This window comes from Anolis sagrei, chromosome 2 (genome assembly GCF_037176765.1).
Source record: "Anolis sagrei isolate rAnoSag1 chromosome 2, rAnoSag1.mat, whole genome shotgun sequence".
NCBI classification, from domain to species: Eukaryota; Metazoa; Chordata; class Lepidosauria; order Squamata; family Dactyloidae; genus Anolis; species Anolis sagrei.
The window spans coordinates 224,431,012-224,443,184 of record NC_090022.1 but is presented as its reverse complement, the minus strand read 5'-3'; the positions used below and the strand labels follow the sequence as shown (position 1 = coordinate 224,443,184).

General features: G+C 36.8%; 1 protein-coding gene across 1 annotated transcript in view; it reads right to left on the bottom strand.

The window, feature by feature from the left end:
* RORB (RAR related orphan receptor B) overlaps nucleotides 1–12,173 on the bottom strand; it is a 190,189-nt gene that overhangs the window by 11,475 nt on the left and 166,541 nt on the right. Inside the window, exons 5-7 of the mRNA XM_060762188.2 lie at nucleotides 3,419–3,540; nucleotides 2,319–2,451; nucleotides 1,636–1,743 (exon numbers count right to left, since the gene is read on the bottom strand). Of these exons, the coding sequence (XP_060618171.2) occupies nucleotides 1,636–1,743; nucleotides 2,319–2,451; nucleotides 3,419–3,540 (363 nt within the window). The remainder of the gene's footprint in view (nucleotides 1–1,635; nucleotides 1,744–2,318; nucleotides 2,452–3,418; nucleotides 3,541–12,173) is intronic.

The following is a 12,173-nucleotide window of genomic DNA, read 5'->3' as shown; positions in this document are numbered from 1 at the left end:
TGGCAGAGGACAAAACTCTGTGCTAACTGTTGAAGTGAACAAAGGAGACTAACTTCAGCCAGTTTGCAAACTGAATGCAAGCCTCTGCCTGAATCCTCAGTCGTGCCCACAAACCAAGAGGAAAATCTTAACTGGCAGCTTTTCTGCCTTTCCACAGAGCTTAGAAAATTGTACAGGCCCCATCAATGGAGATAAATCTCAAAACAATTCAAAGTAACACTGATATGTCTGAGAATTTTCTTACCCATCTGGCTTTGGCAGAAGCAGCTGAAATGATTATTAATCATAGTATGGATAAATATGATTGCTATTTATTAGATTTGTGTACACATCTATTTTAGCTGTTTTACTTTGGCCAAACTGGCTTCTTTGGCTCTACTGAGTGGTCATAATGGCAAGGGCCCAGCTGACACATTTTCCCGTCTATAACGGGACCACGTGGCAGCCGATCACGGCTCCTCCTCCCCTATTCAGCATCACTGTTGCATCCTGGCTTCAGTATATTTTTTGGCTTGGCTTCTGACTTGGTCTCTCTTTTGAATCTTTTTGATTTTCCTTTATTTTCTTGATTCTTTTTATTTTGTGGTAGTGACTGGGAGTTGGGAACGTGTGGAATGTGTATGTAGGGAGCACACGTGTGTTTGGGGCCTCGGAGAGTCATCGTTTTAGCTTCTTTTTCTCCTCTCCTCCTCTCCTTCAGAAAATGCTTATAAAGGTTAATAATAATAATAATAATAATAATAATAATAATTAATAGTAATCCCAGCAAAAGAAAAGAACCACCTCGCTCTGAGAAAACTACTACAATCTAGTTACCTCTTCTCTAGATTAAAGTAGAAACAGCTTTATAAGGAAGCATTAAACCTGAAGCAAAAAGGCATGAGGGGGAAAAAGGCAGGGCCTGAAGCAGTGCAAATCAAGAGAAAAGAGAGGGCTTTTTAAAGGAAGCCCTGAGAATAGCTCCAGATCATTGATCTTCCTTCCCTGTGGGAAGTGGGAAGCCTCCTTAAAATGCCTTAATGGAAAGAACGTGTAGAGAGAGAGAGAGAGTGCACACTGCTGCCTGTCTGTCAGGGTTTATACTGAGAGATGCTGTGCAGGGTTGCGACGCTGTCTCTTCTAGAGTAGAAACATTTTTAACAAAGTATTGAAGGTCTTCTCTGGACCAAAGGGAAAGGATCATAGAATCAAAGAGTTGGAAGAGACCTCATGGGCTATCCTGTAAAAAGAGTGGTATCCTAACCATGATGCTTTTTAATCCAAGTCATAATGAAGGATGTAAGGATAAATGATGCAATGTCGTAAAATGATAGGAACCCCCCCCCCCCGCGCCACCAATGGGCTGATCCAGCCATATTTTTCAGCTGCAGTCTGAAAACTCCATCCGGCTGCATTCCTGTTTTCAGGAGGTACACAAAAATGGATATGGGGGGTCTACCGGTATCCGGCCAGCAGAAATAGGTCAAGGTTCAGCCAAAATGTACAAGCCTACTACTTACATACGAAAACAAACAATGTTTTTGGAAAAATACAGATAATGACATGATAATTAAATTTTGCTTTTGTCAAGTGGTGACAAATTGAACTTCAGTTGGTAATATGGAGGAACAAACAACACAACAAAAAACAACCTACCCAAAGCCTTGAACATTTGCATTCCTCCATATTTCCCTTCAAACAGAACAGTGTTGTTGAGTGGATTGAAGGCACGGCACATTCTTACTAAAACCACTTCTAGACAGCCTGGAGAGACAACAAATGGCCCAGGTTACTACATGTAAATATCCCAGTGAAATGACCTCAAGCATTTTTGGAATCTAATGTTATTAAAGCATAAGTTCCTATCCTCCTCTCCAGATCTATATACAATGCACTTAACTGCTTTCTGTTTCAGTTGTGCTATGGCTATGATAGATTATTTATTTATTTAAACACGTCTGTTTCACTCTTTATCATAGAATCTCATGATAGCATACAACATAAACAATTTAAATCATTTTTTATTAAAAACAGGGAAAACTCAACAAGATAAAAGCACATTAAACATAGCAACAATAAAAATAAATTTTAATTAATAATGAAGAACATGAAGATGATACTTAATATGGACTATTCCGTTTTCATTGAAAGCTAAGTCCAATGTACAAATCATTAGTTTTTCAAATTTGTTTTGAACTTGTGTATATCAGATTCATATATCCATTGCACTCTGGGTGCATTGGCCCCTGCAATTTTCTTCAATATGGAAAGGATGCTGTAAGTCATTCTACTTTAATTCCGTAAAAGCCGATGTAGTGTGATGTAGATTTGCCACACACCTGATTTGAGAAGTAGAATCTGATCATTTTGACAGAGTTCCATAAAGCCTGTTATCCGTTTTGCAAATTCCACCACGTATTGAATGGCATGTGTGATCTGGATTGCACACTGCTGCCACAATGCTTCTCTTGACTTCCAGAAGAAACCACCATGAAAAAAAAGAATAGGCAAGTAAGAGCAATGGTCCTTTAATTGCTAAAGTACCAGATAGCTTCACCTAATTGTTATTTTATTCAAACTTGCATATATAAAATTATTATTGTTACCATGTGATTTATTTTTACTGCTATGGTACCCTAATAGTTTGATTCCAAAATCTTCATTCCTCCTTCCCCAAATCTGGAATTTGGACAATCCAGGATGAGTAAGTAGTACACATACCATGATAGTTCTTCAGGAACATTGGACTGATTGATGGACTGACTCTAATCAAAGGATGAAGCCTCTGAACATGTAGGGGCCATGCTTACTTCTATATCTGTAAAGCAATCAAGCCAGTGGAACACACCCATTGACTGGCTTTTCTATAACCCTATGGGGAAACACTCCAGGTAGAAAATTTTGGCAAATCTGCTGTGAAACTCACATAGCTACCCCAAAACATATGTCAGGGCTGGAATTCATGCCAGAAATACACTCATAACTCCCCAATAAGTATCTGCATCATCTACATTCTCATCAACTTACTTTTGATGTTGAGGAACCCCCTCCTAACCAGAGGTTTCAAAGATGAACTGTTTGCCATGAAAAATGAGTTCAACCATCTGCCTTTAAGTACATATGTCAGTTTTATGCCAATTTATCAAAGTTATCTGCCACATATTCTACATTTTTACCATGCAGAAGACTTCAAAGGGACCTTGGGCTCTAATTTGTTTTTAATGTCTGTGCTATATGGGATTCTGGAGGATTTTAATCATCACCACCCTTTCTAATGTTGATCACTGCAGGAAAAATTGGTGGGTCAGGTCTAGGTTGGTGCTGTCATTGCTGCAAGTCATTGAGGCCATGAAAAAAAATAACAGTCAGGTTGAATGCATGAAAAGGTTATCAGTGAGGAAAATTGGAAGGATATGACATGCAGCTACATTTGCTGTACCTTGCTCTGGTATACTTTGATTTCTTCATATGTGTGGGTCTGCCAGGCTAGCTGGTGTAGCTCCTCCATTGTGTACTGGCACGTCTCCAAATGGGACTTTATTATATTCTGTGCAATTCGATCTAAGAAGGAGGGAGAGGGAAAAGGAGGGAAAAACTTGTTTAATGCCTTATAAATGGTGGTTTAGAATATTTCATACTTTGTAACATGTCTCTTTAACCATGTTTGTGGTTTTGGTGTTATTTTTCTAAAAGGATAGAAGAAATCAATTGATGACAACCAATCTGTTACAGTATTGGGATATAACTTGACAGCTGAAAAAACAATGGCAATAATTATCTCCTCATTACTTAATTTTTCTTGAGCTTTGACACTTTAACTTCATGACTCTTCATTGCCACTATCAAATAGTGCATCAATGGTCCAAAACCATGTAGAATTTAACAATTTATTAGCATTTGTATCTATTGATAGGTTTCTCTGGAAGTATCTTAGGTACAACTGATGGTGATCAACCAACATGAAATTTGTATATTTCCCATAAAACTCTGCCTTTGGCTTTAGATTACTATCCTGTGGCCATGGGATTATGGCGGTGCAGCTATAAATGTCTTTTTCGGTGCATTTTTGGGGCAGCATTTCAGCATAAATATATTATTGTGTAATAAAATATATCCAAGTTAGCTACAAGTACAAATACATTTCTCATAAGACCAGCTTACATTACTGCAACAGTATAACCACAAGGCTAAATATCTCTGCTAATTGACTTTTTGGAAATTCTAATACACATACAGTTGGGGATTATTACTAAATTACAACGATTCTTGGAATCATGATTTCATCTCAATGTACATTATTATTTTTTGGCTGCTGTTTTTTGTTTATAGATATTGACATTGTCCATTTTTTGATATTTTATTTATTTATTTACAACATTTTACCCCGTCCTTCTCAACCTCCGAAGAGGGACTCAGGATGGCTTCCAATAGGCAACAGGCAACTATTCGATGCCGACACAATATAATAACATAACATAAAATGCAATCAGCATACATTAAAAACAGTATTTTGGCTGCTATACTGTGATATGGTTTGGCATGAATTACTATGCTGGATGGCATCAACCCTAGTGATATCATTGACTACTTGAAAAATATATGAAGTACAGCAAAAAATTCCTCAGTCTGCACGGTAAACTATGGTGGTTTTCCTCTTTTAATGTTGAAACTAGGCCTGGGTAACAACGCAAAAATTTGTTTCTAAAATCGATTTGTATTTGGGGGGTTTTTTTGTTTCGATATTTAAAATAATTACAAAATTTTCCTTTTAAAAAGTTCGATATTTACGAAATTTCGTAAATGGTAAAAAAATTAACGAATCGATTTCCGAAACAATAACGAATCGATTCGTTAATGGCGGACACGACCGCGAAATACGCTAAAAAACCTCCAAAAACTTCTGAAGCTTCCCTCTCCCTCTGTTCTTGACTGTTGGTGTGATATTATAATTTTTTTTCACTAATTAAACCATAAAACTGGCCCAGACATGCGGAAATAATAACGAAACGACCTCAGAACAATAACGAAACGAATACAATAACAAAATACAAAGCATTTACAAAACGTGTTTAAAAATTCGTTTTTTTTAAATGATTGCTCCAGAATGGTTCGTTATCGTTTTGTAATTGGAAAAATTAACGAATTATTAATGAATTACGAATTAACTAAACGAAACCGCCCAGGCCTAGTTGAAACAATTCTGGCTCTTGGTGTTAGAATAAGGGGAAAATATTAGAAACAGGCATTTTGTCTGGATTTGATAAGCAGTCTTCCTCCAGATTATTTATTTATTTATTTTGAGTATTTCTGTATTACCTCCCAGACTACAAGGGTTTCTCCACATGAGTCCCAAGATAGAATGAATGCAACAGTGGATGATTTTCAATTTGAAGACTGTATGGCCTATTAGGAATGGCAGCTGGGAAACCAAAACTTCAGAAATGTAGTCTCCATCATAAAATATACCCTTGCAAAATGGTGTCAGACATGTAGCATGCCTCTTGCAAAAGGGCAGGAATTCAAATGGTAACAGAGTATCCTCTTTTACTGTGCATGAACAGCATTCCAAATGCAGTCATACCTATGTGTGTATCTGCTGGGGTTTGGTTCTAGTACCTTCTGTGGATACCAAAATCCGTGGAGGCTCAAGTACCGTTATATACAAAGGTGCAATAAAATGGCAACCCTCACGTACAATTGGAAAAAGAGCATTTGCTTTTTGGATTTTTTTTTTAAAAAAAAGAGTTTTCAAGATGTGGATTGATTAATCTGCGGATGAAAAATCTGTGGATACAGAGGGCCAACTGTATCGACATAGATAGGAAAAATTAATCAGATTCCTCCCACTTTAAAAAATGTATTTGTATTCTCAAATGCTTTAAAAAAAAGATATGTAAAGTTTAATCAAACCTCTACATTTGGAGCCAGCGAAGAACATACGTAGGGTATTATCTCAAGAAGGATGAACACAGAACATTTCATTTTGGCCATGTTGGAGTATTGTTGGTTGGCAGTCTCACACTTTCATTTCTGCTTTCACAGATTTGCCTTTCCACTTCTGTTTTGTTATGGAAATGTTATTTGCTTTGAAATGAGTTGCTTTAGCAGCTGTTAAGTACTTGATATTGCAGCAATCTACGGCTGCACATCACAACCGTTTCTCAAAATGATAGCCAACTTCTGTCTAGGTGTGCCGTTGCTTTAGGGCGGGTGGCAGAAGCACCCGCTGCTGAAAAGGCTCTGTGTGCTGACATTTGAAAATGAGCCAGATGCAAAGGAAGATTTGGGATTCTTGTGCCGCAGGCCAACAGAGCTGGAGTGCCTCACAGAAGGGCTTTACTGGGACTCCAGGGACTGCGGTTTGACGGCTCATTCTGGTGGCTGATTAGGGTTGCATAAGCATCAACAGCTGCTTGCATGCTTAGTTGGCATTGATAAAAGGAAGAAAAGCCTTAGTGCTAGAATGGAAGTCAGTGATCTTTTTAAAAAACATCATTTCATAAATGCTAGAAACAAGTAGTTTAATTTAACATAGGCTTTTCCACAAAACCATCAACAGCAGAATACAAGTTGGTTGGAGTGGATGGTTAGGATGTTTTCCCCCAGATACATATGGAATAGTGCACCCTTCAATAAAACTAATGTTTTAACTCAGTGACAAAACACCAATTATTCAAACCTTCAAACATGCCAGAATCCAGTATATGCCCTCTCATGCCCAGATTATTATACTGGCCTTGGAACATACCCACCATGAAATATCTTGTTAGCAGCTAGTTAGGAATCTTTTCTATCTGTAGGCGAAGCTCAGATTCTATTGTCCAGGCTGACTGGATGCACCTCTCCTGTCAAAATCTTCATTTACCTCCCCTGTTTCTTTAATAAGTGCAATTCTCTCATTTTTCAGGCTGCTGTAACCTCCAGCTCTTCTTAAATCAGAACATAAAGCATTTTTGGTCTTTCACATTCTTTCATGTGTCATCAAAGTGAGCTGCTATATCCCTAATTAAATTCTGTTCTTCACCTCCCACCTTGATCCTCCTGATTTTCATGTCCTTTTGCTCCTGTTCTTTACACTGGTTGTTTCATTTTGCCTTTTAGCCTTAATGTCATGCCACAGGTCATGCTAATACCAGGCAGAAATTATGTCCATTTTGAGAAGAAAGGCATGGACTTTAGAACTGTTTTCAGAAGAACGGTTTCCCTGGAAATCATTTACAGTTATAGAATTAGGTAAAACTTCTAAGAGTGTTCCCCTTTTTTAGAGCTTGTGCCAAGATCCATTCTCACACTACAGTTATTATCAAACAAATCATGGAAATGAGCTATACCTATGTTGCCTTATGTGCTATATATGTACTATACTTAACAGGCCATAAATAAAATGAACTTGCATGGTAGCCTATGTCTAAAAAGGGTCAGCATATATGTACATGGGCCTTCAAGTCGACAAATTGCAATGCTGACAAATTGCAACACCATGCATTTTATAGGATTTTTCTAGGAAGGAATACTCAGAGGTGGTTTTGCCAGTTCCTTCTTTGAAATATAGTCAATAGCACCTGGTATTTGTTGATGTTTGTCGGCAGTCTCCCTAAGGAGGGCCAATGCTGCTTAGTTACTAAGATCAGATGGGATCTGGTGGCTTACAGCATTTAAGTTCAAGTCAGCATCTACTTTTACATTAATGTGGGGATGCTATAAATCAGTGATAGCTACCATTAGGAATATATTTGCCATATAGATGTTCAAAGCAAATGAAATTAAGGGATATTTACTGTTCTAATAACAAAAACAGTTAAGAAATAAATAACTTATTTATTTATTGTATCACGAGCGAACCAATTTATTTGAGAAAACACAAAGTTTAAAAACTTGGCATTCTATTAAATGTCCTTTGACCAGTTGCTGGTTACTTGGAGTGCCTCTGGTGTTGCTATAAGATGGCCCTCCATTGTGCATGTGGCTGGGCTCAGGCCGCATTGTAATAGGTAATCTGCAGTTTGCTCTTCTCCACACTTCGAATCAGGATATAAATGAATAGTAAATATATTTAACATTGTGTATATACTTTAAGTTCATATGTTAAAATGTTATAGTAAATCTGCCAAAAATTCAAGCGTCTGTTCATTAAACAACATCAAGTCTTAAGAGTTTAGATGCAATAGATGTAAATGTCTGTTGGGCTAAACACATTTCAATTTCTTCCCACTAAACTAAGCCAAACACATCAGTGTAAAATTTCTCACAGAATAAGTATAATATATCTCTTACCATGTTAAAGATTCATGTCCAACATCACACCTATTGCTGCTAAGCTGTCTGCATTATGTATTTAATATACAGATATTCATAAATAATTGATGTATGCAGTATATATAAAGATTATGACAGCAATTAATAGAAATGGATGTTCTTCCAATTGTTCTTGACAGTCCTAACATTTCGTAACTGGGTACACTATTCTAGCTACAGAAAAAAGGTGGCATATGTCCTTCCAAAATTAGAGTCCATAAGAAAGACTAGTTATTAACTAAAAATGATCAAGGCTAAACAGCTACTTTACAACAGGAAAAAGAATGATTTTCTAAATCCATCCTCAAATTATGTAATTTGAAATAAATGATTAATCTATGTTTACTTTATAATTCTGGAATAATTTATGATGAAAACTGTATTACTACAACTAAAACAGTGTGTAGTTTACACCACTGATAACACAAAACTGAAGTGAAAAAGCAAACAGCTTTCAAAATAGTAACAGAACTTCTCTATTTTTTATTCAGTTAGGGTGTCTTTTTGACACCATAGCTTCTTATTTTTATGCTACAGCAGTCTTTTTAGGGTAGGAGTATCTCCAAAAAATTACTTTCAGCTAAGATGTGAATTCTGCAGGAGGTTTTAACAAAGTACTGGCATCTCAGACATGGACGGAAATTGAACATTAGTAGTGACATTTTAAGATGCTTTAAAAACAATAATAATAATGACTACAACAGGGAAGTGTCAATTTACTTTATAGAGATTGTATACATCTTACCACTGCTCCTGTTATGTTTCCATTTTTCAAAAGTCACTCTCTTAGGAGCAGCTGCTCATACTTCTCAACTTCCTCCTTCTCTCCAACTGTTGGAAAGTGTGAAGGATTTTGCCAAAGATAGGCTGTGTTTTTACAAGCCTGAGAAATAAATGTTTTGCTTTTCCACATGAGTGTCAAAAACTTCTACTAAACTGCATTCTGCTACTACCTTGAAATCTGAGTATAATTTAGAGCTGGAAAGCAAACAGGAACACGAAGATATGGGGTCAAACCTCATGCTACATCATATGTGTCAAATTCAAGGCCCGTGGGCCGAATCCAGCCTGCTGTGTCATTTTTGTGACCAGTGAGGCATAGACATATTGATCCTGGAAAAAGTAAGCATTTTTTTAAAAAAAATAATAATTTTAATCCATTTGAATGGCTGTGCTTGTATTTTGTCTTGTGTTTTTTTATTTTTAGAGCATAATAAATGGACGGGGATGGTGTGAGTGTGTCAAGTTATTTCATATTATATTAAAGAGTAGTTACATTTATACAGTCTTACAATATATGTATGTATGTGCATGGAATCAAATTGTTGCCTTTTTTGGTAAGGCTGCTCTGAATCCCGCTTTTGGAGTGAGAAGGGTGGGATATAAATGTAGTAAATAAATAATAATAAATACGATTACAAACAGCTATAAGGGTGATGTGGCTCTTGCTGAAAATAGATTTGGTACCCGTGTGCTACATAGAACTCCAATTTTGTAACTCCACATTAAAAAAGAAAAAGATATGACTGGATATACTTTAAAATCAGTCAGGAGCAAGAAGGATGCAGAGAAGAAGCATACCCTTTTGCCCTTTTTGTGGTGTGCAATCCTGAAGTAAACCAAATACAGTACTTAATATATTGTAGTGAAATCTTCTGCAGAAGGGCAGAATATATGAGAAGCAGTTAAGATCTGGAGAGTGAACATGCCCTCAAAGACCCTAAATCCAGTAAAAATTTGTGACAGCAGAAGAGGATCAATAGAGTGGGGCTGCTTTGTTGTGAATTGTGATTTCATCGATTAACCACAGTTTGTTCCTTTTTGGAAGTAACCTGGGACAATTTGGATTTTCTCTCCTTTCTCCGAGTCAAACTGCAGGATTGACTTAATTTCAACCTTTTACTTTGATATTGGGATGATCCAGCGTTTTTCAAAATAGAAAAGTGGAATAGAAGTGTCCAGAAATATAATGTTAAAATGATAAAATGGAAAATGTAGGCAAAAGTCATTTTGTTTTGTTGAAGGCTTTCAACAAATCCAACAAACGCTATGTTCAGCAAAGGACAAGAGGGGATCCTCTCACCCCTGCAAGAGTCTACTGTACACTATGCAGCTTTGGACAAGTCTACATAGGGACCACCTATGTAGACAAACACAAATCAAGGCACATGAAAGGCACATGTGGACTCTCCATGCATTTTCAAGCACTTGTACTATCTAAAGTAATTTTCCTTTCATACCTAACAACATTAGCTTGTTTAAATTTTTTCACATCTTTGTTTTCTTATGATGTTTAGGAGAATAACGTTTGCAGGACAGGAGAAAGATCCTTGAGGCTGAGAATATAGGAAATAGGTCAGGGTGATATTTGGCCCCATAATATGGTTAAGCATAAGACTCGTGTCTTTAATCTAGGACCTTTTTTGCCCACCTAAGAATAAACTGTTCCGAGAACATTGTGCTAAATGTGTCTCTGAAGCACCTTCCACATTTCATTTGTTCATCTTTTCTCTTGAGAGGGCTCTGCTTTCCTAGCATCCATTTCTTATGCATAGAGAATAACAGAACTTTGAAGTATGTCTCCTAAAATACTGATAATCATCCTCAATTAAAATTAGTAATGAATTTTAATTTGCCACTTACCCTTAGGATACAGTTGAGTTGCTAAGAGCTCATTTCAGCTTATACCCTAACTTGAGCTCTCTTAGGGATCCATTTTGAATTAATGCTGCTCCCCAGCTTCATTCACTGGGGTTTGAAGTATTTGTTTCACTTCTTCTTTTGAAAAATGCATTTTATCTTATTCTTGACTAAAACTAATATTACTGACATCAACTCTTCAATATGACTAGGCCATTTGTGACAAATAGCATGTTTGTAAATCTACCTAAAACAAGTGAAACTAAAGGTGTACAGCTTACAGGGTTATTTGAAATAATCACTGAGATCACTTTCAGTTTTATAATTATGTTATTCTAATAAACAAACAAATTTTACCTTACTGAGCTGTAATTGTTTAACTCTTCTATCATCTAGGAACATAATTGTTGGAGAGATGTGTACAATCTATAAATAGGTGGGTTGGTGTGAGTTTTCCGAGCTGTATGGCTATACAGCCCGGAAAACTCACAGCAACCCAATGGTTCCAGCCATGAAAGCCTTCAACAACATATTAAATCTATAAACAAATTTCTGTTTGGTTGCCTGACTTAACCTACTTCAGAAATATAGCTGAAAATAGAAGTCTGTCTTTGAAATTCAGCAGAAAGGCCAGGCAAAGCATCCCATTTTGCCTGGCTTATGTGAGAAAAGAGAGGGGCAGCAGGGCAAATTCCTTTAGGTGATGCTTTCCCCATCACATGGGGAAAGCATAATCTTCCTGTGTTCTGGGGGATGCTTCTAACCATACTCCTACCCACAACGTTGTGTGATGACTGATGTGGGGCTCTGTCCTGAATATGGGGTAGAAGCATCCTAACGCGCTGTTTAAAGTAAGTACAATGAGGTCCTGAGTTAGGAAACCAACATTTATCACTGTCAAATTCACAAAGAAGTTAAGTATCACCTTAGGATTTTGTTTCCTGTAGTGAACCAACCAAGACACCTTTCCCCTTTCTCTGCAATCTCATCAGATGGGGTGAATTTAGTGTCCTTTGATATTTTAAGATTTGGAATGGTATACCATCGAATACTTAATGCTTTATTGGTTTATTATTACATTTCTTATTCACTATTAACTTTCTATGTCAGCTTGGGAGAGTGTTATATATGAACAAATAAAGGTAAAATTGCCTATAAAACTATTAATTAGAATATTTCATAAGACACAAAACATACATATTCCACTTCAGGAGAAAAGTAGCTCGCGGGGCAATATACTGCTGATAGATGGCTGGCAA